Source organism: Sardina pilchardus, chromosome 13, assembly GCF_963854185.1.
Source record: "Sardina pilchardus chromosome 13, fSarPil1.1, whole genome shotgun sequence".
Lineage (NCBI taxonomy): Eukaryota > Metazoa > Chordata > Actinopteri > Clupeiformes > Clupeidae > Sardina > Sardina pilchardus.
In genome coordinates, this window is record NC_085006.1 from 13952724 (window position 1) to 13973563 (window position 20840).

General features: G+C 41.2%; 2 protein-coding genes across 6 annotated transcripts in view; one reads left to right on the forward strand and one right to left on the reverse strand.

Annotated features, from left to right (window-relative positions):
• The window catches only part of lrch3 (leucine-rich repeats and calponin homology (CH) domain containing 3), a 28916-nt gene extending 27407 nt beyond the window's left edge, over positions 1–1509 (reverse strand). For all 5 annotated transcript variants that reach the window (XM_062551684.1, XM_062551687.1, XM_062551685.1 and 2 more), the window contains exon 1: positions 1219–1509. In XM_062551684.1, coding sequence (XP_062407668.1) covers positions 1219–1462 — 244 coding nt within the window. In that variant the 5' untranslated portion in view covers positions 1463–1509. The remainder of the gene's footprint in view (positions 1–1218) is intronic.
• A 2063-nt stretch (positions 1510–3572) lies between these two features.
• On the forward strand, positions 3573–20422 carry abcf3 (ATP-binding cassette, sub-family F (GCN20), member 3). The gene is made up of 21 exons (XM_062552936.1): positions 3573–3698; positions 4512–4659; positions 5122–5201; positions 5757–5812; positions 5994–6091; positions 6290–6412; positions 9456–9722; positions 10989–11069; positions 11811–11870; positions 11963–12019; positions 12134–12156; positions 12268–12323; positions 12440–12640; positions 13271–13347; positions 13771–13815; positions 13935–14067; positions 14849–14937; positions 17121–17212; positions 18960–19092; positions 19235–19322; positions 19435–20422. Exons 1-21 carry the CDS (start codon positions 3593–3595, stop codon positions 19591–19593), a joined length of 2172 nt encoding a protein of 723 aa, XP_062408920.1. The 5' UTR covers positions 3573–3592; the 3' UTR covers positions 19594–20422.
• The last annotated feature ends 418 nt before the right edge of the window (positions 20423–20840 follow it).

Sequence of the window (20840 nt, forward strand, 5' to 3'; positions counted from 1 at the left end):
TGCGTGTGTGTGTGTGTGTGTGTGTGTGGTGGCACTAGATGACAGTCTGGAGCACACAGCAGGAATGCACGACATAGTGTCAGAAATCAGTCTTTGGCTTGCCACCTTCGTTCAACATCTGTACTACCCGCTCTTCAATGCTCTCTGACACATGAGACCAAGAAAAGAAGAAAATTCCAAGCGAAACATGCACACACACAGTTTCCCTGTTCATCACACCTTTAGAATAACACACAGGTTTAAATACATCCTCCTCAGCCGTTAACTTACATCAGAGTCTTCACATACATCCTAATTTAGTGGGTGTACGTTAACAGTAATGGGACTGGCGTCCACTAATACCTCCGGCTACACACACACACCGTAAAAACCGTAAGGGCTGTTATCAGCTTTGTTTTGATGGCAGAATCACGTGCAATGGTACACACCTGCATTCCAACGTCTTTTTTTTTTTTTTTTTTTTTTTTTAACACATCAGTTTCAATAACTTACTTCACATTTCTGTTCCACCACAATATGAGGTTCAGTATGAAATACACAACTGTGATTTAGGCTTTTAATGTTTAACCCAACACTAACATAATGTGAATACTGAATAGCTGTTGAAGTTGCTATAAACCTTTAATTGTGAGGAATGATCTGAGAGATCAACGTAAAGCTTAACGCGGCGTCCCTCCCAAAACAAACGATTTGACAGACTACATTGATAAAAACATGGGACACTAGCTTGCTAATGTTAGCAGGCTAAATTTAAATGCGATAGAGAAACGTCATTTAAACAAAGTACACAAAGTTTAGTGTATGTAACGGTTACTTTATAATATTAAGCAACATTAGGGTCCCTTTCAAATGCAGGTCTAATAATTATTCCAAATATAGCTAATACTACCAATTTATTCAAAAATGTGTCATTTCTTTACTTCCACACCCCCGTGTTTACCAGCTAACGTTTGTACTTCCAGCTAGACTAGCTAGCTTGGTGGTCCTTAGCACGCTAGGTTATCGTTGGTCAGTGTTCTGCCAAATCTTTCCCGATCCGTCTAGCCTCGTCTGTTAGCCAAGCGCGGCCAGCATTCAATAGCAGTTTACTATGTGAAGCTCGTAAATTAGAGGCGGTAAGGACATGAACAATGAAAGGGATATTTCTTGGCCTTTAACGTAGTTCCCAGCTTTTCCCAGGTTCCCGACAACTAGCTATGAGCTAGGATAGCAACCTACCGGCCCGAGTTGTGTCTGTGAGGTCGTGGTTGGCGGCGCTCCTCGGGAACTCCTTCAGTTTCCTGCCACTGAGATTCAGGCAACCAGTAGCCGATGCTTCGTCTAACGCCCGGTCCAGCGAACGATTCCAAGATGCGGGGCAAGCTGCCCCTACTCCATTACCGGAGGCCCCTGCCGCTCCGGGATTGCCGACCGCAAAAGTGGGTACGGTGTTCTCCGCAGACAGCAACACCGAGGCCGCCATTACACAGCTAACTCCCACTGAATCTGTCTGTCCGACGACAGGCGTTAGGTTTGGCTGTACGCAAGCGCAACAGCTAAGGGCAGTAGGAATGGGAGAGGCTACTGTGGGCATAGAGCGTGCGCAAGGCGGCCTGTAGGGCAACGACAGCAAAACACTGGTCAGTGGCTGAGAATTTCTAGGAGTGAGTGCATGTTACAGAAACCTAGTCTATACCTGACACCTGTGTCTCAAAGAGGCTACTGCGATAGACCTTAACCAATGTTCCATCCCTATTCAATTATGGCTATGGTTATAATTATAAAGCAGATGCTTTTATCCAAATAATTATATAGTTGCTAGTATTGTAAGAGATTAGATAACATTAGATTCATTTTACTGTCATTTAGCAGAGTAAAGGTATAGGCTACAGAGCCAATGAAATGCAGTTGACACCAGAAATGCAAAAGAAGCATTAAATACCAAAGTGCATGTTGAGTAGGCCTACAGTAGGCTATTCTGTGCAATTATATATAGACGATAAAGATTCATTACAACAGTGCACATAGATAAATACAGGTTTTCCAGATGACATATCGATTAGGCTATACAGAGAGTATAAGTAAATGCAGTGCAGTGAGCTAAACAGTGTAAAAGTAAAAAAAAGTAAACAGGTAATCAAGTAAGTAGATAATGATAATAGCTAGGTTAATGATAAAGATAATAGGCCTATAATATGATAATACAAGGCATGACTCAATTAAATTAAAAACATAGATTTTTAGAATGTTCAATTAAATGTAGTAATAACATCAAAGATGGTTTGCAATTACAGTTTGCAAAATAGTATCAGTATGATACTAGCTTATAGCAATGTTATGAATCAATTTTACTGTTCATGAGGTAACATTAACATTTAATCTTTATTACCAGTTCTTTGCTTTGGCATTCCAGCTACTATCAGTAGGGCTACTGCTTATTTTCTAGTGAATGCACTCATGAAAGGAATGAATGTGATGTGTTTTGCACGTGATGAAATTAGGGCTCCCTCCCTGTGCAACCAATGTTATTGCCTCTTTCAAGACAGTATATAGACGGAACAGATCTGCATGTTGATACGGATCTCTCCCAAAATTGAATTTTTGCTTCCTTGGGTCATTTCAGACCTTCCCTGAAAATTCCATCGAAATCCATCCTTAACTTCTTGAGTTATCTTGCGAACAGACAGACAGACAGACAGGCAAACAAACCCCAGTGAAAACATAACCCCCTTGGCAGAGGTAATAATAACTATTATAGATCTATATAACAGGCCAGACTTAAGCAGTCTTGATTGATAGCCAATGGGGAGGTGTGTATTTATTAATTGGTGTAGCCTAGGTGACATTATGAAAAGAGGTCTAACCAGATGCAGAGAGAAATTATGGTCATAGCCATAGGCTAGTTAATAATTTGAGCAATGCACTCTCTATTGATGAGGCTACAATGGAGGCACATGGTGGAAAGCCATAAACTCACTGTACTGACTTTCAGAGAGGGGAAAAAGATAAACTCTTGAGTAGAGTGAAGACAGTCTAAGCAAAACGTTAATTTGAAGAGCTGCATCTTTATTTCATCTAGAAGATGATTTGAGCTGCTTTAATGCCACTCATATAGCCTATGATATAGGCATAGGCATTGTTTTGGTCTATTTGACATATCCTACTGGGAGGTGCTAACTGTGTTGTTGGAGATGTGGGTTACACCAGAGACGTTACATTACATGGTTACATTACATCCCCTCCCTTTTAGGGAAGCAGCTGAGCTGTGACCAACTACCAGTTCAGTAGCTTCTGTCGTCATGGATAAAAATAAAAACTACAAGACCCGCGAGCCTATATGGCCATTGATTTGTTTTAGGTTAGGATGCCTAACCACAATCCTAACTACACTTGCAATAAAACAAGAAAAATCATCCAACTTCTTGTGATTTTTGAAGGTACTGCCTGTATACTGTCAATCAAAACTTCTAACACCGGACGCTGTCTTGAAGTGGGTTGAAAAAAACGATAGAAGTTGCCTGACCCAAACCTCAAAGGGGTATTGCATTCTTTCAAATATGACTTCATTCCCCACAATGCTTTGTGGGCGACCGTTCTTGTAGCATGTGAGCACATGCGCGGTCCTTGTCGACGGGGCCGGTCTATCATGGCGACATACGTGGATATCCTGAAGAGCGAGTTTCCCGAAATCGACACTGAAGTCTTCGATTATATCACTGGTGAGTGTTTTAGTTTGGTGTAGAAGGACATCGTGATTCTTTAGAGTATAAGGCTTTCACGCAAGGATAGTGGCATCCATTTCTTTGACGAGTCACAGGAGGAGACTATTAGCAGCCTATCAGGCAGTGTTAGCTAAGATTGCTAACATGCTGTGGGTAGTCTATGGTGGGCAGTCAATCGAGAAGGCATGCCAGAAGTCATCATTCAGTTATACAGAAAGCAGACATAGCCCACACTTAGTTTCAATACACAAAAATACCTTTTTTGTCAAGGATGAATTCTCTATTATTGTGTGTCTTGCTGTCAGGTCACCTTTTGCGCAACATTTACACCAAACCTGGATATGGTTTGGGGTATATAATTGACTGTCCTAAAAAATAACAGAAAACAGAATAGTGCGCTGGGTTCTCAGTTAACCAGTAGAATAGACTACTTTTAACATTGGAAAGTTGTGTGTATTTACCTGTATGGTAAGAGTGCCCTCCTCTGACGTTGTTAGGCACTTGCCTGTCCTCTGCTTGTTGAGACCGGTTTACATAGTTGTGACATTTTGAGTGAATCATTTCACATCCATTACTGTCTCAAAGAATGTTCTTAACTTTTTATTTTCCCAAATCTGCCATTTCATCATACAATTCAGGGCTCTTTTAAAAGGGCTAACTTTTAAAAATGGTTGCGAACTTGGCAACCAAGCATAAGGTTTTGGATGCCACTTGTAACAATTTGGTATCCAAGGGCAACCGGGCAACCATTAATGTTGAGTCCTGCAATTTATTTTATCTATGACAATGTCCTGCGCTTGTGTGTTTCAGGTGTACTGGACAGTGGAGGTGCAGACTTTGAGGATGGAGAAGAAGTGTTCGACGCCATTGGGGGAGTGTTACAGGAGATGTCAGCTGACTACAAGAACGAGGATGACATTCGTGACATCTGTCTGCAAATGTTCAACACACTCCAGCTGTGAGTTCCTCTCTGTCATATCTTAGTTGGCATGAAATCTACACATTACCCTTACATGAAGTCATAGGGATCTACAAATTGTGTTTGATGTCAGAAGGCATTTATCATCACATCAAAATGAAAACTACATAGTGTCTAGAAACTCTGTTAGGGTGCAGGAATATGTTTATTGAATATGTCTTGAATTTTCCCTTGGGGATCAATAAAGTATCTATCTATCTATCTATCTATCTATCTATCTATTCAAACTTAAAGTCCACAAGTATAGAATAAAGTTGTTTATATTGGATATCAGTTACCAATCAACTTACACAACAGGGACATGGTGATTGGCTGAAATTAACATGGTGATTGGCTGTTAATGGCTTTTTCCTCCAGATCTGTGCAGTTTCACTTAAAAGAAAACAGTGAGATCATGTTTTGCCCATATTTAGCTGTGTGTGTTCTTCCCCTCCCCCACAGGAATAATTGCCACACTACTACTCAGAAGCAAGTGCTTCTGGATGCTCCAGTGCAGTTGTCTCAGATCTCCGTAGAAACTGGTAGGTATTTCAACTGTGCCTCTGATGAACTTAATTGAACTCTTCAGTTAAGTGTTACACCATGTCCGAATAGGATTCAAACAAGCGACTGTCTTGAATGTCTGTCTACAATGAATCCATTAAATATGCCCTTCTATTGCGTCATATTTCTAATTTAAAATAGCAGAGCAACTCGAGTGACCGAAAGAACATAGAAATGGGGCGTCTGACAAAAGTTCTCTCAAAACGTCACACTGCTCGCATCCATTGCAGTCAGGACACTCCAACTGAAAAAGATAGAATGAGACGGAATGTATCGCTAATGTTTGCTAGCATCAAATCCTGTTAGGACATAGTGTTAGCCATTAAGTATGCTTTAAACATTGGCTAAACACAACTTAAGCCCAGAATGATTAGTTTATTATATTTTCAGTAACATCAGCAGTGCTTTGATTAGCCCTTTGTTCCCTTTGTAAGGCATTGTTGCCAGTTACAGTGTTTACCCATCAATTATTACCCTTTTGTTGATATTCAGTTTATTACTATTTGTCGCTCACTGGCATTTTGTCACAACAGTGTCTGCTACCAGTGATGTCCAGGGCATCTGGATGACAAAACGTGGTTCTAACACGGTAGGTTATGTTTGTGTTTTGCAGGCATTACTTCCTAAACTTTATTCCGTCTGTTACAACAACCAAGATTGGTTAATAGGCAATGCCCTTGCCACTTTCAAGGATTGTGTTTATCTCTCTTTTAGTCTTGGTGGTGTTGTTGTTCATTGTGTGTTTCTTCTTTCCATCTCTGCCCCTGCAGACGGTGAATGCAAAAAAGCTGGAGAAGGCTGAGGCCAAGCTGAAGGCCAAACATGACAAGAGGAATGAGAAAGACTCCCAGAAACCTCCCAGCCAAGTGTAAGTAGCCCAACTGGGGCCTCCCTCCTGCTTGACTGAGTTCAGGGTTGGAGCTCTGATCAAGCCCCTAGACAAAAAAAGACACTTTGAGAAGACTAGAACTGAATATACATTGTTTACTAGAGGAGGAATGTGAGAGTTTGTCGCCAGTGTCATTGTGTGAAGTGCTGACGTGCCTGTCATGGCCTTGGGTTTTAGTGTGCTGGAGGAGGCTTCTGCCAGTCAGGCTTGCAGTAAGAAGGACAGCCGGGTGGACATGTCTGGCAAGAATCGCAGCTATGACATTCGCATTGAGAACTTTGATGTGTCATTTGGAGAAAGGTGAGTTGACATAAAAATTGCAACCATTTATCGAAGGTACTGACAGTAGAAAGCAGGGATGTAATGATGCACAGATTACAATCAGTTGAGATAAAAACAAATGAATGCAAAGTGATACAAAAGATTATTCTAACTAAAAACAACCTCATCAGGGCACAGATAAAAACAAAATATGTATTAACTGGAACAAGGTGACCGTTCAGACCTTGTGCTCCTCGCAGTTTATACAAATAAAGGATTCATTTTCAGTCATAATTGGTCTGCATCTTATTCTGTTGAAAAATTCGCCAGAAAATTGGATTGTGAACTTTAAATTTGTGAATTGTACTGAATCTTAAGTTGCGGATATCGTTACATCCCTAGTAGAATGTTCAATTCCTTCGTTGTTCTTGCGTCGGCCATGAAGCAGCGTGTATTCCCTTATTCAATTTGCGTCTTTCCGAATAACAGCTGTTTTTTGACTGGCTCTTGGTTTACTTTGATTTGTACATTTTGTTTTATTTTTGTATTCATCTAGCCTCACCTGCTTCACACATGCATTCATATTCTACTTAATTGATAGTGTGGCTGATTGCTAGTCTGATGTAGCAATGTTGGATGTATAGATTGTAACTTGTTGGCTTATTTATGAGAGGATTTATACTGGCTTTAGGGTAAACTCCGGTTAACAGCAACCAAGGGTCTATTTTTGGATGATACTGAGTGTAAATTTTCCGTCTGGGACTAAAATGACTGTATTTACAGCTGAATAGCATACAGCTTTGCCTTTCGGGGCAACTTTGCTTCGTCAAAGTAAATAACTCTTTTAAAGGTATACTATGCAGGATTGGCGATTTCATCGCCGGTGTCGCTTTCACTTTTCATTTTCGCTCGTTTTATGCTTGCATATTTCTCTGCAGAGCTTCCCCTACAGCTTAAGCGTGTATATTTGACAAAACTCCTCAATCTATCAGTCTGCCGTGCCTTTTCATGAGACTTTACATGATACTTCCTGGAGTAGAGCATGGGTGCGTGCCCGGTGTCTCCTGAAGTTGCAAGTGTGGTTTTACCGCTACAGACCACTAGAGCGGCCAAAAAATACACTGTTCGACCGGTAATGACTCATTTAATCATATATAACAGTATGAAACGAATTGATTAACTGAAAAACGTTGCATAGTATACCTTTAAGCAGGGCTGTATGCTAAGCTTTTTCACTAGGAGCACAGGTGCTCCTAAATGAAAAAGTTTAGGAGCACAGAAACAAATTTAGGAGCACTATGAAATTTCCTTGAAAACCTTCTTGCCTTAAGCAGGATACAGATAATTCACAGCAGTGGCAATCATAGTCTCTGCTCAAACCCTACACACACAGAAAATGGCTTGTCTTGTTTCTATTTCATATTTTGAATTCAGAATTTGTATACATTTTGTTAACAATTTATAGCATTTTAGGATCTGCATAATTACTTATATAGCTTAAAATATTCAGTAAACTGAATACTTCATATTGATTACACTTGTCTTTAATGATATTACAGGGGTGGTGTGTAGGTCTAATTGAGTGCCTGTCACTTTAAGATGTACGTGAACATAATTAGGTTTCATTCGGTTTTAGGAAAAGAGTCAAGCATAGTTCAAGGATACATCATGTTTTCATTAAATAGGCTAACTTAAATGTTCAAAAAACTAACAAAGGTAAAGACAAATATTTCTGGTGTAATAGAAAAGATGAGTGTCCACTGTCCACGTTAACTTGATTTAGCCTACCATGGCATGGCATCGTGAGTTGTCACTTTTTCCTTGGCCATGTTTAATTGGCTGGGTGCTTAACTTACTCTACCATGACTCGTCTTGGAGTTTGGTAGGCTATATCTGTTATATCCAATGAGTGACAACCAGTGCTCAAAATAAAATGTTACGGTATTCGGATAACGTTAGTGGAATGGATTTAATGTGAACGTAACCTCCAAAGACGCAGAGTGGCTATGATGCGCACATTTGCAATACAAATGTTCCGCCTTTTTAAAGCAGGTGTAGCCTACACCAAATCGTGGTTAAATCCATCATTTAGACAACAGAATCAGTCGGATTTCTTTCATAGAAGTCAACCAGGCCTATGTCAAATTCAGGCTGGGGTGAAGCTAACACGGTTTCCACACCGTGTTTATCAACCGTGATAATAATAATATTTCAAATGAACACGGTAATTGTAGGCTATATAGTCAACATTCTTATCATGGTTTGCCGTTTCAACGGTAATCGCTACAAAGTCACCAACTGATAACGAACAGATTTAAGAAAAAGAAGAATGGTTTTGGAGTGACATTTCTTGCGTGTGTGAGAGACAGCGAGGTTGATGCTGAAAGCGTGAGTTTCCAGCCAGGAGCGTTAGAGTTGACAACTATGAAATTTGTACAGATGCGCGAAAATTGTACTAGCCTATACTTTGATCCACTTGGTGTGGATTTTTAGGAGCAAAATGCGAATAAAAGAGTTGAATTCAGTACTCGCACCTGTGCTCCCATTTCATATTTTCAATTAGCACTAATATATATTTACTCGCATTTGCGACGAGGTGCTCGCAGCGTACAGCCCTGCCTTTAAGCCATTAGGTAAGATATTAAAAAATCATTACACATGCTACTATGGAGAGGATCTCTGCAGACAAACTGAAGTATGTGTTGAAAAGGATATTAAAAACTTGTGTGTGCACTCAGTGGTCTTTAGGTCGCCACCTTGTGAGGAGAAGGTCTGGGCAGGTTGCTTACCGAACTCTGCTATTGTGGTCATTGTCAGTAGATTGTGCCACATTCGGTAATTAACTTATGAACTTTCGCCACACAAGATGGTGATGACTGTAAAATTAGAATTTACACTTGTTATTTTCCAAAAATAGACCCTAGCTTAACATTAGAGTGGAGTTTCCCTTTAAGTCATTCTGGCCAACTGAACTGCAGTACTTGTGCAGTCTTGTGTTGAATTGGCCATGCAGTTTCTTTGCATCACAACAATAATTGGATTTGAGTGCATGTATTGTGGATGACATGGATCTTTTTTTCAGGTCACTGCTGCAGGGGGCAGAGATGTCTCTGGCTACAGGTCGACGCTACGGGCTGGTGGGACGAAACGGTCTGGGCAAGACCACCCTGCTGAAGATGCTGGCCAGCCGCAGCCTGCGCGTGCCGCCCCACATCTCCATCCTGCACGTGGAACAGGAAGTGGCGGGCGACGACACGCCCGCACTCCAGAGCGTCCTGGAGAGTGACACTGTCCGCGAGGGCCTACTGACCGAGGAGCGGACGCTCAACGCGCGCATCGCCAACGGATTGTGAGTCACGCAGCCGCGTAAAGCAGCCAGTGATGTAGCACAGTAGACGTTTGTGTTGTGGGGTTAGAGGGTTTAAAGTTGTTCACAGAGTTTTGTGTCATTCATGGGGACTGCTTGTGAAATGTGGAAAGTCAAGCTACAAGGTTAAATCACCATAATGAAACTTCAGACAGCAATATGTTACAAGTTTTATTACTAAATGTTTAAGGTGTAGTTCTGTGGAAATGTGACAAAGTAGCCCAGACTCTTAATTTTTCAACCCAAAAACCCAAATTAACTTAAACATGATCCTGCCCACTTCCACTTTTTCTTCAGAGTCGCATTTCACCATGTACTGTTTAAGGGCCATAAAACACCTCGGACAAGGATGCATTTAGGTGTTTGATTGTGAGAAACACTGGCTTTTTGTCAGGAAGTCTGGGAGAATTTTCTTTTATTCTTTCATATATATAAACAAAAATCCATATTAAATGATGCACCTTTAACAGATTTCACCTTTTATTTCTAGATGTTAATTCAGTTAATTCATACTTTGTTGCTAACTTGCTAATAGTTTTTTGTTGTAAAGATGGATATTTGTGTATTGTAGGCCTTTTTTTTATTATTATTATTGCTGTCTACAGTTGAGGGTCACATGTTGTGCTTGGAGGGGCCTTTTTTAAGGAGAGGAAAATCTAAACATTGGACACTAGAGGGCGCCAGATGCCCAACTATCAGATTTGTTGAGTTAACACAACCATTCTAGCGAATGATTTTGCTGTCTAGGTACATCTGTTTCGTTCTGTTATGTGCAGGCTTTTCATACCAGCTGTAGACATGGCCTACTTCCCCACTCATTCAAACCATTGACTTTTATACAGGTTTACTACTGGTTCAAGATAAAAATGGAATTCTATGTTGGGTCCTGTACTTGTCCTTTTCATGCATAGCCCACATGTAGTAGTCCATCTGAAATCTCACTGTCTAATGGGGTCACACTGACAGGGGACTTGGTCCCTTCTGCCAACTGGTTGCAGATGAGATGCACAATCACAAGCAGACACCTCATATCCTCCTACAGTGCGCCTTTTGGCACCATCTCCATTTTTATCATTAACATGGTTCCAGGCTGCGTTTTTGTGAATGTGGTGTGTTAGTTGTACTACTGTTGGGTGTTGCGTTGGACAGCAGGATTAACAAATGTTATGTCAGATTTTTTTTAATTTTGAAATGTCCATTTAACAGACTTGTAAAGCAGTGCTTGTGCCTTCTGTTTGCTTCATACAGGGCAGATGGGATGGAGAGTGTGCGTCTGTCGGAGATCTACGTCCGGCTGGAGGAGATCGAAGCCGACAAGGCTCCTGCAAAGTAACACACTCTTAAAGGCGTACATACTCCGATGCTAAAATGTCTGCATGTTTTATCTAGTGTCCAGAGCTGTTAAAATGGTCCGCAAGGTAGCTGATTGTCAGAGGGTTGGTCTTAGGGCAAGGGTTACAAAAATAAAAATCACCACTGAAAGAGTGGGTAATGGGCCATAAAAAACCCTATTGTCCAGTTTCAGTATATTAGTCGTATGTTTGTTAGCATCAGGGTCAATAATGAAAGGGATCATGTTCTTATATATTGATTACAGCAGCACACACAAGTGATATATCACATAGCGAGACCTTGTAAAGAATGGATAATTGATTTGTTCAATCACTCTGCCATTATTTCATGGGAGTTTAAATCAGTATTCCTTTGTAGTTAAACCTGATACATCAAGTACTTGTCATGTGTAACAAAACATACTAGTGTAGTGAGGTCTGCATAACAGGAGCCACCAATCATTTGCTCCAGGACACCTTTCCAGTTTTCTATTTATCTGCTATTTGTGAGTGAAAAGCGAATTTCATGACTCCTCTTAGTCCAAAACCAGACATTTGGCAATTATATTGTTGCACTGGTTTTGAGTTTCAGGACAGTCTTGTAACATATAATCCTTTATCCCTTGGGGATCAATAAAGTATCTATCTATCTATCTATCTATCTATCTATCTAATCTATGTCGCGCCCACTTTTTTCCTTTCAAATATCTTTCTCTGATTTTCTCTCTCCTCTGTTTAGAGCCTCTGTTATTCTGGCAGGTCTAGGGTTTACTGCAAAAATGCAACAGCAGACAACCAAGTAAGTGATATTTCTGGTGTGTGTGTGTGTGTGTGTGTTAGCATGCATACTGTAAGTATTGAGTGTTTTTGTGACACATGCTCTCTGCTTAGGGAGTTCTCTGGAGGCTGGAGGATGAGGTTAGCATTGGCCAGAGCTCTGTTTGCCAAGTGAGTATCCCCATCCATCACAGTGATGCTGTTACAGACAAACATTCATCATTATTAGGCTCGAGACGTTTAGCAGAATTGGTCATTTTAACATTTTGTTTTTACTCTCTTCAGGCCGGATCTTTTATTACTTGATGGTGAGTTGAACAAATAACTGGTGGTTTGGTTGGTTAAATATTTACATTTCACTATTCATTCTGTCCAACTGAAGAAAAAAAAAACCACCCCTCTGTGTGTACTGTTCACAGAGCCTACTAACATGTTGGATGTCCGAGCCATTCTGTGGTTGGAGAACTATTTGCAGGTATTGTAGATTTGGACATGGTTCACAGAGTTTGCTATAAAATGATAAAAAAAAATCAAATGAAATGATAAAAAAATACCCCCCCCCCCCCCCCCCCCCCCCCCTACTTTTCGCAGACGTGGCAGTCCACAATTCTCGTAGTCTCTCACGACCGGAATTTCCTCAACGCGGTGGTCACAGATATCATTCACCTGCACTCGCAGCGGTTGGAAAGTTACCGTGGCGACTATGAGAACTTTATCAAAACCAAGGAGGACCGTTTGAAGAACCAGCAGAGGGAGTATGAGGCCCAGCTCCAGTACAGAGAACACATACAGGTGAACCATCTCTGATGTGGTCAAATATTAACCAACTCAGAAGCGCAGGGGCTGTTAGGGGCACTTCCACATCAAAATCAATGCAAGCTGAGTTCAAAACTGTTTCTCAAAGTAGGCTTTAAAACTGAACTGATACAAGCATAGCATTTAGAAAGAGAACTGATACAAAAAGGAAAGAATTATTGACGTCATTGATCCACTTACTCTATCTTCATCTACTAGCTTCTCCTCCCCAAGTGATTTTGTTTTACTTTGCTTGTGACAAAGTCCACGGAAATGGGAGGCTGAGCAGGCGTAGCAGACATGTCACTTTGTCTGAGAACTTGCTTAGACATTCCCGCATATGCATGGCCGGGGCTTGTTGTTCTGCTCAGACAGAGACTCCCCTCCAGCTCAAGGCACTTCGGCATACAATAGGACAACAGCACTGCTGCGCTGGGAAGGCCATTATTTCCAATGGCTTGCGAGGTGCAAGAACAGTTTGCCGCAGCGTAAGCAACAGCTGCTCAGGGAACACTTTGACTGCAGAGCGCGGTGGCAACTGTGAATTGAGCAGTAGCAAGTGCCGTTCGTATGGATTTGTGTTTGGAAAAGCCCCATAACTCTCTCTCTCTCCGTCTGCCTTTACAGGTGTTCATCGACAGATTCCGATACAATGCAAACAGAGCGGCCCAGGTGCAGAGCAAACTCAAGCTGCTGGAGAAACTGTGAGTTGCCATCATCTCCATGTTGTTATAACACAAGCTAACCAAATAAGATGCCAGTTGTTTTCAGACAGATTTAACAGACCAGTTTCAGTGGCCATGAGTAGCTCTCTCTGAAACACACCTGGTCGTGGTCTGGCGCCAAACCTGCTGGCCTATCCCAGATTATCACCAGAACTGTTCCACACAAAGCAGTTCTCTCAGCATAGTGGATCTCGTCAGAACTGAGGTCTGACTAATGCAGGAGTAGCTAGAGCTTTTCTCGGCTGTTTTTGGCCCCAGGCAGGTGTTGTTAGACTGGTGTTATTAGACTGGTATTTAACTCTGAGAAAGGTGTTGGCCTTAAAGGAAAAGGAGAAAGTGCTCCCTTTTCTATATCCGTTGTGTTATAACATTCGCCCAACCTCTTTGTCTTCTGATTCACAGACCTGAGCTCAAGCCTCTGGAGAAAGAGATTGAAGTTATGTTACGGTAAGAACCCATGACCATGACGTTCGTTGAAATGGACAGACTGGTTGTTTCAGACGATAAGATATAAAACTAGCTTGAGTTTGTTATTTAGCATGCTTTGTTTTTGTGTACATCAACAGGTTTCCAGATAATTTTGAGAAGCTGTCTCCTCCCATTCTGCAGCTGGACGAGGTGGAGTTCTACTACACGCCGGAAAAGACTCTCTTCAATGGGCTCTGTGTGTCTGCAGACCTGGAGTCTCGCATCTGTATCGTATGTATCAGCCATTACAGTTCATCATAGGTTCCGTTTTCACCTACTGTGTTCCACTTTGTGAAAATGTGCTTGACTAACTATGAAAAGACGCTTATGAAAAGGGAAGAAAATTATGTCCAACTCTAGTTGTGCAATGATAATCCAACTCGGCACTCCAAATCATCTGAATCACCACATGATCCACACCTGGCAGTGACTGTTTGTTGACATTTGTTGGTGAAGTGTGAATTATAAATTAATGTTTTACTGCGAGATCAGACAAGTTCAGGGTTGATGAACAGAAACCTGAGACAGTGCCACAATTCTGACATCAAGTAGGAATAAATGTAAAATGTGAAAAGGTGAGAAGTGTTTCTTTTTGAAAGGTCAAAGTCTGTACATTAAATGTTTTCACATTCCTTTGAGCTCCTGTGAAAGAGACGCTGTTTAAGTTTGTTTGCCTGTGAAGCGTAACTTCCCCCAGATTAAATCACCATGGTATTCAACATTTGCGACACGTTTGTTTGAAGAAGTTACTTAATTTATTAAGGTTCCTGGCAGCACTATTACGTCTGTTTGAGTCTCTATTTGCATTCTGGGAATAGATGAAAGTCATCACGAGTCACAACGACAATAGTTGATTTGAACAAGAACAAGAACAATAGCTAGTGCCGGTGTTTCTATATATGTAAAGACACTAGTGCCGGTGTTTCTATATATGTAAAGACACTTTTTCTCTCTTTTTTTTTCTTCTTTCGTGTGTGTGTCATACATATGTGGATTTGTGTCGGTCTCACAGGTTGGGGAGAACGGAGCTGGAAAGACCACAGCGCTGAAGTTGCTGATGGGTGAACTCACACCAGTCAATGGCGTCAGACATTCTCACCGGTAAGGCCAAGAGCGAACACTGTACGATTGAAGCATCTTGCACAGGTGTCCCAGGGTCCCCGCGGGTCCTTAAAAAGTCTTAAAAAGTCGTATTTATTTTTTTGGATTTTCAAGGTCTTAAAATGTCTTGAATTCTAGAATTTCCGATGAGGAGGTCTTAAATTTCATGTCGTGCCGAGTCCGTTTCGTCAGCTTTGCAAATGTAGACACACTCAAATATTGTGGGTGTTACAATATAACAACACAGTAAAAAGTAGCGTATGCGTTCCTACAGACGGAGATAGTGTTTCAGAGTGGCAGACGCGAGCCAAGATTTTTAAGAATGCAACTGAAAAATATTCGAGGTTGCAATGGTGCACCTGACGCTTTTCGGGTGAGAGCATACATTTCTTTCGCCTGTTTTCATTGTAGACTATGCGTGCAACTTTACCAAACAATATAGAAGTACTGTAAACCTCCTCGGCTTGGCCCTCTCTCTTTCTCTCTCTCTCTTTCGTGCGCGCTCAATGGACACCCACCCCTCGACATGCACATTTAATCCAAATAAAACATTCACAACCGTGAATAAAGCAATGACGACTAGCTAAATTATTATGAAATCCGGTTAGCAGCATGCTGCACATTTTATTAAAACTCTTGCATTCAAGTTGAGTGATCATCTCATCACCAATGTTTTCTAACTCCAAGACTAAAAGGACCTGTCCCAAGGAGAAAAAGTATCAGCCTACCTTGAAACTTTAACACATGTGGGGGAAACTGAACAGTCCAACCAGTAGACTATGATAAGCTAGCCAACTATGCTACTTTGTTTACAATATTTTGAGGCATCAATCAGACAGCTGAATTAAAGAGGTAGGCCTAGAGTTGTAATACAAATAGTAGGCTATATAATCTGCATAAAGTGTGCAGTCATGAATATCAGAAATGTCAGTATATGGGAAGAAAAATGGGGGGGGTTATTTAGTTTGAATGATTATATATATAATGTGAATGATTTTTTAGCAAATATATTTATAAAAAATCATTCACATCATATGAAAGGAGTGCGATAAAAATGTGACCTTTTGCTGTTAGAAAGATATGCAATGAAAAATGTGGGTGCACCTACATTTTGTGCTAGTGCACCTGGAAAAAAAAGTTAGGCGCACCAGTGCAACCAACGCAAAAAGTTAGTCGGGAGCCTTGTCCATTTTTTAACTGTGTTAAACTTGTAATTTGCAACTTGATTTGTTTACACACTGTTTGTACGTTATTTACAGCAGTATTGTTGTAGTATTGAGAAGGCAGTTGCCTGACGTGCACTATTTGCACTGTCACTCAAATGCAAATGTGCTTTGGTAAACTGAACAGCCTAGAGCATACTTTTTATATATATTTTTGCCGTGGTAATGGTCTTAATTTTTATTCTTAGAGGTCTTAAAAAGGTCTTAAAAGTCATTAAATTTGTTGATACAAAATGTGCAGATACCCTGTGTCCGTTCTCACTGATCGCTACTGCAGGGAGGAGAATGGCAGACTTTTAAATCAGTTTCACCATTCATTTTCTAAATTGAAAATGAAATAAAACTGTGGTTCTCTGAATTTAGACTGTAATACTGTAGTTGCCAGGTGTAGTTTTTTGTACAATTTTAAAGACACTTTGAGAAAAGCATTAGAGACTGTCATCTGCAGTTAACAAATCTGCTGTCTAAGCAACAGACCTGTCTGGGACACTGACGGGAAGAACTAGATTCACGAGGGCTGTTTGACATGAACCTTTGCCTCAGTGGCTGTCCACTGTCTGCCACAAGTCTCTGCATATAAACTACTAATATAGAAACTACACTAATATAGAAAACTATTGATTAAAATTTGTAATTGACATTCGATACAGTGTCAGAAAACGCAATAATACTACACATACTTGTGCACCACAACTGTGCAGAGAGGCTACACTGCTCACATAACTGAAACCTTTCCGTCTGCTGTAACAATGAGCTTCCAATATGATCAATGGAACTGGCTATACCAGATATGATCTCAGTGTATACATTCAAAAAAGCTAGACAAGTTATCTACAACATTTTACACTCAGCGATTCAGTTGCGGACCTGGTATAGCCTGGGCCTTATGCAGTCGGAAGTAGAAGTCAGGGAGAAATGTAGAGGAATATTGACTATTTGGAATTCTGTTTGTTTTAACAGAAATTTAAAGATTGGCTACTTCAGTCAGCATCATGTGGACCAGCTAGACATGAATGTTTGCTCAGTGGAACTGCTCCTCAACAAATTCCCAGGTAACAATCACAATGCCCTGTACACTTTGTATATATTTATAATTAGGGATGCAACGGTACAGTTTTGCCACGGTTCGGTTTGTATCACGGTTTTTGGGCCACGGTAACGGTTCGGTTTCAATATATCAATATTATCTTGGCTCTAGCATACAGGAGGTTATATTTGCCTTTTCTATTTCAAATCAACAATGTGCTTCTACTTACACTTGCAGAGAAAATATTAAATGCATAGCCAGACACAGATGAAGCAGAATCACAAGAATGTATTATAAGAAAAGAACACCATCATTGCCTTCTGTCATAAACAGGCAATATTATCCATAGTGAAGTGCAGCATAAAGTAATGTGTAATTATGTATTTATTATACCACTGCTTGGTCAAATTTCCTATTGTGGTGCGCTATTTGAAACGTGCATTATTTTTCTATATACCGCACGGCTATGATGTAGTTCCCTTCTTTTGGGCTTATTACACTTGAATATTAATTCGCCAATGTGAATGTAACGGTAAAAACAGCAATGTTGCATCTAAGACAGCGGCAATATAAATGAAAATGATAGTAGCAGTGGTATAAGCGGGATAATCGACTCCGCGCCCTGTGCGTTTCTAGGAAAATAATGCACTTATCGAAGTGTCCGCCTGCGGCGTCGGGTCCTTATTACCACTTCGAACGTGCATTATAATCAACGCACAGCGCGTCGTTGATTATCCCTTACCTGTTGTCTTACAGAACATATAGCCCTTTTGTAATATTAAGTAGGTTGCATAAAATGTAAACTTTAAAAGTCACTTTCAACTGCTCTCTTACACACTTCGTACAGTTCAGGAATCTTACTGCTGAAATGCGTGCCGGAGGGGATATTGAAGCGATGATCGAGAACATTTATCATGTAGCGAAATCCCATACCCAAAACCACCGTATAGGCAGGGCATCATGTCTTTTCCTATGAACACGCCAATCGCATTCGTTATGTCTTTGTGTTTTTGGGAATTATAGGAATATTGTTGCCGAAAGGCTGCAGCAATGGATGGTTGGGTTTTCGGTGGCAAACTAGCTCTCCGTGCTGCTCCACTTAAGGTTACAGCCGGGTGATGATGGCGCAAATGGGCCGACATGTTGGATGTGTTACCTTTATTAGGTGATCGTTGTGAAGCAGTGCTTGCACACTGTGCTTTGTTTACTGACGGTCTTTTTGACTTGTTCATAGGTTACTTCGAATGTCGCCATGATCGTGCAGCCGCCGGTAAAGTTTGTTCCTTCCCACATGACTCCTTCATTTGCATTTCAACATGCTTATTGGGTCTTGGGAAATTCAGTAAAATTCTGATTGGTTGTTGCAAGGTTGACGAGAGGCAAGCTGAACAGTCAGAGAAAACTCATCCCCCGGGTCCTAAGCACTCCTTGCTATCGCTCCCAGGCTACGCGCGTGCAATAACCTTGTATTAAATAAAAAGTTTAATGTCGCGTATACCGAAATATTGCGGTTTAGGTGAGTCTATTGAACCGAACAGGCCAAACCGAACGGTTCAATAAATTATTGAAAACCGTTGCATCCCTATTTATAATGCCATTTCAATTTGCATACAAATCTTATATAAGTATTATATGGAAATGTGATGCAGCCACAAACTGTTAGTTTCTCTACGTAACATGCCCCAGTTAATTACCCGCTTATAGGCCTACATTGACCTTGAGCTTCTTCCCCCGGGGTTCTGTCTCTGGCCATCATGTTCTCCTCCTCTAAGGTCGAAATGAGGAAGAATACCGACATCAGCTGGGACGGTACGGGATAACCGGAGAGCTAGCCACGCGGCCGGTCGCAAGCTTGTCGGGAGGGCAGAAGAGTCGAGTGGCCTTTGCTCAGATGACCATGCCTTGGTGAGGCTTGTGTGTGTGTGTGTGTGTGTGTGTGTGGGTGGGTGGTGGTTGAGGTTAGAGACAGCCTGCTCCTCTTTAGTTGTTTTTGTTGTTGTTGTCTTAAGTTTAAACCTCTCCTGTTTCCTGCCTTCTCTCTTATCAGTCCAAATTTCTACATACTTGACGAGCCGACAAATCATCTGGATATGGAAAGCATAGAGTCTCTTGCAAAAGCGCTCAACAAGTTTAAGGTCAGTACAAAACCTTTCAGTTCTTTAGATCCATAACTTCTACTGCTTTGTGACGATGCTGATTAAACATGCACTGATAGTAAACATGAATCTTTCCCATTTTCTCTCTCAGGGTGGTGTGGTGTTAGTGTCCCACGACGAGCGCCTGATTCGGGAAGTGTGTAAAGAACTGTGGGTGTGTGAGGGGGGCAAGGTGAAGCGCATCGACGGCGGCTTCGACGAGTACAGGGACATCCTGCATGAACAGTTCCGCAAGGAGGGCTACCTGTGAGGCCTCATGTTGCCAGCCGGCCAGCTGTCGACCACTACTGTTGCCGCCGCCGCCATCACCAAAAAAAACATCCATCGCCCAAAATGCCAACAAAGCAAGACTCTTTACATCAGACATGCTAAACTGCCAATCAGTTACAGACCTACCCACACCCTGACGTACATTCGTCCCACTGCCAAGGAGCACCCAAAGGAATCCCAGGAGAGGGATCCTGAGGCGTCACGACGACGCCTCTCTCCTTCCAGGCCTTTTTTGTTTAGTTTTTTTTTCTGTTCTTTTTTTTTGCCCCTAGCCTCGCTCTCTGGTGGCTCACGTCAAGATCAAGATCAAGCTCATACAACTCTGCCTCCCTGGACTGCCAGTTTGGCCCTTACTTTTTCCTAGTCCGCCATGGTCCCATCTTATGGATGGCTGGGTCAGTATCGTCTCTGACTGACTGATTTGGTTTGGTTTTTTTTTCCATCAGCTTGACAACCTTGTTTAAAACATTGTTTATTTTGACGCCTCATCCTTTTTCAGAGTCTTTTGATGTTTGAGAGACTAAGAATGGGATTTGGGAGGGAGGGAATGGGTGTTGTTATTACCTGCGAGGTAGGGTAACTCCCTATTCAAATCGAAGACTAAATCACAATCATTTTTCCTGATACCCCATGGGGTAAGGCATATAAAGTATATACGTATATACTTATAATTACACATACTTGTGAAAGAATATCGAAATAAAACCAGTTGTTTCCCCTGATTCAATGATGTACTTAACTTATAAATAGGTGTTTTAAAATACTCATAAATCAATGCTAATAAAATCATAGCCATCAACCAACTGCAACCTGTTGTTTTTATTGTACACATTTGGGGTTTATATAATATGGACAACCTAACAGCATTATGGCTGTATTGATAGTAAAATATATCTTTAATGTTAAATGAACGGATTTCAGATATCAAACTGATTATTTTGGTTTCACGAGTTAATAGGAATATGACCAGTTATCTTGGGGTGTATACAAGTCGTCTTCGTTGTTTCTAATCGATGTCTTGAGAATGTAGGGTAGACCGATCTTACTAACTGGCGGCGAAGATTCGGTGGACGAGTTGTCTTCGCGTTTTTGGGTGACCGCTTTACATGGGTACGTACATCATGTTTCAGCCAGAAACCATTATGGCCCAACAAGTAGTCAATTTTACAACCTCTACCACGCATACCAACTGCGTTTCTTTCACCAATTGTCCTAGGTCGGAGTGAA

Excerpts from the sequence above, each read along its gene's own strand:
- abcf3 (XM_062552936.1), top strand. The coding sequence starts at position 3,593 with ATGCGCGGTCCTTGTCGACGGGGCCGGTCTATCATGGCGACATACGTG. Across the intron at positions 4,660-5,121 it reads ATGTTCAACACACTCCAGCT|GAATAATTGCCACACTACTA; the intron begins GTGAGTTCCTCT and ends CCTCCCCCACAG. Across the intron at positions 6,092-6,289 it reads CAGAAACCTCCCAGCCAAGT|TGTGCTGGAGGAGGCTTCTG; the intron begins GTAAGTAGCCCA and ends CTTGGGTTTTAG.